The sequence below is a fragment of the Anneissia japonica genome, unplaced genomic scaffold (genome assembly GCF_011630105.1).
Source record: "Anneissia japonica isolate Jap-2015-1 unplaced genomic scaffold, ASM1163010v1 scaffold288196_len149068_cov176, whole genome shotgun sequence".
Lineage (NCBI taxonomy): Eukaryota > Metazoa > Echinodermata > Crinoidea > Comatulida > Comatulidae > Anneissia > Anneissia japonica.
The window spans coordinates 8,778-13,895 of NW_022712618.1; the positions used below are offsets into that span (position 1 = coordinate 8,778).

At 33.8% G+C, this 5,118-nt stretch overlaps 1 protein-coding gene across 2 annotated transcripts in view; it reads left to right on the forward strand.

Annotated features, from left to right (window-relative positions):
• LOC117107959 (CD63 antigen-like) overlaps positions 1 to 5,118 on the forward strand; it is an 8,953-nt gene that overhangs the window by 1,197 nt on the left and 2,638 nt on the right. The window contains exons 2-4 of one of the 2 annotated variants that reach the window (XM_033249771.1): positions 133 to 249; positions 1,739 to 1,822; positions 2,595 to 4,421. In XM_033249771.1, the coding sequence (XP_033105662.1) occupies positions 133 to 249; positions 1,739 to 1,822; positions 2,595 to 2,648 (255 nt within the window). In that variant the 3' untranslated portion in view covers positions 2,649 to 4,421. Of the gene's footprint in view, positions 1 to 132; positions 250 to 1,738; positions 1,823 to 2,594; positions 4,422 to 5,118 lie in introns of those variants that run through there. The other variant, XM_033249770.1, reaches the window with a different exon arrangement.

Consider the following 5,118-nt stretch of genomic DNA (forward strand, 5'->3'; position numbering starts at 1 on the left):
ATGTATGTACAAGATAGGGTAAAGTTCTCTTATCTACACATCTTTCCAGCACTATTTTTTATCATTTGCTCTCAATTCTCGTTCATTTTATTACCCATTTTTTGTATATACAAATTTATATTTGTTTTAAAGTTTGAATGTTGTGGAGCCCTATCGTACACACAATGGTTGTTGGATTTTAAAGCAATACCTACTTCCTGCTGTAAAGTCGAAAATTGCATTCCATTAGCTGAAACGGTGTATGAGAAGGTAAAGTTTAAATTTCAATTGTATTTGTGACAGAAACATGATTATTGCAATTAATTCAAATACTAATAGATGCTTCAGTACATAAAAAGGTGTACTGATTTTTAGTTTTAGTATTAAGGTTGTTAGAAATGTATGATTTGGTGACTTATAACAATAGGTTTAAAAAATTGTGTTTACAATGCTACAAAACAACATAATAATATACTAATAGACATGTTAGTAGTCGATCTTGTTTTATTGTTAACCACAATAGCCTTCACAGTATTTAAATTTGTTTTAACAAAAAAATATTGAAAACTTTTTAATATTTTCTCAATATTTAAAACTGTTTTTTAAAAGTGGCTAAATGAAGAACATGACTCACAGAAAAAAAATAATTTACGCATATCGTGCTTCTCAGTTTTGAAATCTTTAAATAAAATAATGCTTTATCTACAATATGCTTTTCATTTTTTAAATAAATGCTTTATCCACAATATGCTTTTCAATATTTAAATAAATGCTTTATCAACAATATGCTTTTAAATATTTAAACTTGTTTAAATACTACAGTATTTAAACCGGTTTCGAAATAGTATCTTCATCAGGTAAATGACCTAATCCCAGATCATTTCGTCATCGGCCGATGTCATCCGATGACATGCACCCTCTTTTGGTATTTGAGGTCTTTTTCTGTTCCCTGGGTTGGTGTAGAAGGTCATCGTAAATATGTAATAGCTTGTAAGCTCCTTATCTCCATTTAACTCTAAACGAAAACATGCAACACCGTCAATCTCTAAACTGACAATGACCTGGATTGTGTGCAACCACCAAAAACCTGCAAACAAAAGTACATGTGTAAATTAACATAAGATTGAAGCACAATATTTGTTACCAAATTCACACATAAAAGCTGTTTTACTAACATATATATTCAATATAATTATCGATTACTATTATTTTATGAGATATTTTATTAGTTGTTGATTTATTAGTAAGATATTTGGAGATCAAAATATACACCTACCTCTTAAGTTTAATCATGGAAAAAATATTTATCGTCACAAAATTACAATATGGCGTCTATGATGAGGCCTGTTGCCACATACAGACATCAAAATAATCTGGCAATTTCAAATATTAAACATGTTTAATATTGTACGACGCGACTGCTTCCAAGACAGTCTTATGACGACTCATCGCATCAGTCTGAGTTTTAAGTTGTGAGAAAAACTATCGTTTGATAGGGTTTGAACCCAGGGCCCCGAGGCTAGAGGGCATGTATATTAACAACCGACCTATAGCTTCACTTTACTTGGTATGATCAAAATTATTTTCAGTTCTGGCACGATTTTTTGGTGATTTTGTAGTTTTGTAATTAGGTCTAACAATAGTTGGGGGAATTGCTGCTGCTGCTGCTGGTGATGATGATGTTGATGTATGAGATAAATTATTGTCGAGACACACGTATTTATATATCAATACCTTGTCTGTTTTTTCTCTCTCTCAGGGCTGCGTTGAAGCTGTTGACGATTGGGGGAAGAAGAATTTATTGATTCTTGGCGGTTTATCACTTGGTCTGCTTGTCTTTGAGGTATGCAATGTATCATTTTGAGCGCGACCGACATCAGGTTTTAACGAAATGATGAGAATGAAGAGCCGATCCAGCGGGGTTCACCCCTCTCCCTTCCCGCCAAATTTGTTTGGTGGTGTGGAACATTCATCTGTAAAAGTTCCTTCCATGCCCTCCCTCCCTCTTCTATTCAGAATTCCGGGATTCACCGCTTAACATGATACAAACATGCGCAATATTGGCATGCGTTGACAAATAATATTCGGTGTATCATTATTGTAATTAAGATGGCTGCTGCTCAAAAACTCTTGAACTGTCTTCCCATCAGATGGATATACGGGAATATCGCGAATTTGCTTCAGAAAACTCCCTTGTTTAAATTTAAGCTTTAATCTCTCTCTCTCTCTCTCTCTTCTTATCCACCCAATTGTGGTATTGTTCATGTTTTTGTTGTTTCTTTCTTCATTTGTCACTTCTACTTTCCGTATCTTTCACTTTCATTCTTTTTGGACATTTTGTTCAAAGCGCATAAAGACTAGGCCAATTATACGCTATACAAGTTTACATCCACTACCAATACCAAAATGCCCATCGCGCGATCAGGACACATGATACGAACACGTTATAATGAATTATTAAATGTGTGTTAGTAGGCCTACTTTGTAATAAATCCATATAGGCCCAATCATCTGATGATACGTAGTCACCTGTTTTTTGGGGTTTTTTTTAAATTTTTTATAATCGTGTGCCGGTTCCTAATTGTCTCAGTATTTTTTTTTTTTTTTTCTCTCAGCTTATTCCAATGTGTCTTGCATGCTGTCTGCGGAAGATGATCAAAGATGACTAATTGAATGCAGTTTGATGGACGACTTTATGTTTATGTTCTAATTAAAGCACCTCGTTCAGAATTCATCCTTCAAATTTTGAAATCCTGTGAGTGGGAGCTGGTCTGGAAACTAAATCACGGTCGCTTGCTTGTGGAGCGACAGCTGTACGGAGCTTTCGATTCGATTTGCGCAACGATGTGAACATAGAACGGATTCACTCATTCGTGAACCTTCTGCGTTCTCTGCACAACGTGGATTCTGACCAAACAACATCCTAGAATCAACGTCGTCACATGTGCAAATGACTGCTACAATAATCGAAAGCTCCATACTGTTCACATCTGTAAACACAAAATTACATTTAGTATGAGTTTGAGAGGCCACTCATTGTAATATTATTTAGCACATTTACACATTGTTCTTAATACTTTTAAAACTATCTGTTTATAAAGAATGGTGGGGGTGGGGGGCGTTTGGTGCAGCGGTTGCGGGTAGGTGTGCATTTTGCTTGTGTGCCTTGACAAGGCACTTTGCCTACGTTTGCCTCACTTCACCCAGGAGTATAATTGGGTACCTGGTGGAAATATACTGGCGAGGTTAAAAAAATACTACTTTTACCTTATTCATAAAGATTTGTTGGTGAAACTATTGATAGAAAAAATATATTGTAAAGATATTTTTTTATCAAGAAGTTAGATATTGGAATACTTTAATAGACAATGAAGGATTGACATGGAAACGAAGTGCATAAATATGTTCGAATTACCCATTGCGTATTCATATTCAGAATTATACCTCTACACATTCTTTCTGCTTCTGTAAAAATGAAAAAAAAAATATCCAAAGGCCCACAGTTGCACGGTAAATAATTAGAACGAAATTTTGTAAAAACACACTTTTATTTATTGAGGCTGAAACTAGTGTCAAAAGTTCTATTTATGAAAGTTTTAATACATAGGTATATTTTCTGCTGTTGTTTGTAACTATAGGAATGTATAACTATAAAGAAATTTGAGAGGAGGGATGGAGTAACTCTAATTTTTGGCGCTACTGTAATAATTAAATGTGTTTTAATGCATGATACCTTATCCAGAGGCTGAAAATTGTATTTGTATTGTTTAATAAGCCAATTCGTAGTTTGAACTGCGCATGCCCGTATCAATATACACACAACATAGGTTTATTTCAATTGACCTTTGATACAGGCATGCGCAGTTCAAACCACACATTGGCTTATTTAATATTGGAATTGCTTATTTTGTAAATTAAAGTATAGTTATTAGCTTTAATAGAAAGTAAGACGCCAATAATGATAATAAACTCATAAAACACTCCTATTCTGTGCACTTTAAATAATGGACCCCACCACTAACTAAGGTCCTACAAATCGACAGCATTAAGCGTACATAAACACGTGCATTTTTGGGACAAACGCGTATTCTTGGCCATTTTCTGATTGGTCAGATGTTCAATTCGATTGGCCCGCTGGGGAAAGGTCTATTGAATGATAGCCATAATAGGAAACTGAATAATTAATTTTGTTTCGATCATTGAAACTGATAATTTACTAGATGTTTTTTTTAAGCAATTCAATACTGAAACTGAATTTTAGGGTGTTGTTTTTAGGTTTTATCACAAATAATATATTATAACAGAGTAAACTATGCGATCTTTCATTTATGTCATAATACCGTACTTTTTTCTATCATAATAGTATTGTTCTTTCCTATGTGTTTGAAATGATTGTTTTATTATTAGCTGTTTTACACTTACGGTACTTTATATTTACATATATATCTGTCTCTTATACACATCTAGATGTGAATAAGAGACAGATCTAATACAGGTCCTCCAATTAAATACCACTTCTGGGTTTCTGGTTTCCATGGCCTTTAGCAGCTTTAGCCTCTAATTAGAATGAAAAAGATAAAATACATTCTTCTGTTAATATGGGACCACAAAAAAGTAGTCTGTCATTGGACTTGGTCTTTAATTGGGAGGGGTCTTTAATTAGATGAAGACCTGTATTTGTAATCAGTCCCCCTTTTCACTTTTTAAAATACACATTCATCAAGGATTTTTTTCTCCAGTGACAGAACTAACGTGAATATAGTTATATGTACAGAGACGTTTCCGCGACCCAATGACAAATATTGGCAGCCAATTTTGAGGTCGCGACCCACAGTTTTTTGGGAAGCACTGCTTTAATAACTATTTGCTATTTTTCCCCGGGTTCGGATAATAGTCTATCATACTGTGGTTTATAGGCCTAATGATGATCAATTTCAATATGAAAATAAGTACAGTAAGACTACTATAAATTCTTTATGGTGAACATTAACTTTTTCACGGAAATAAATTGATAGATAAAGACAGATACTTAATAAATATGCATTAAGAATAGTATAATTGAATAATGTATAACTTACGTTTCTGAGCATGAAACCGACTGCCAGTGATAAAAAAGCAATCGATTATAAAGTGTATGGA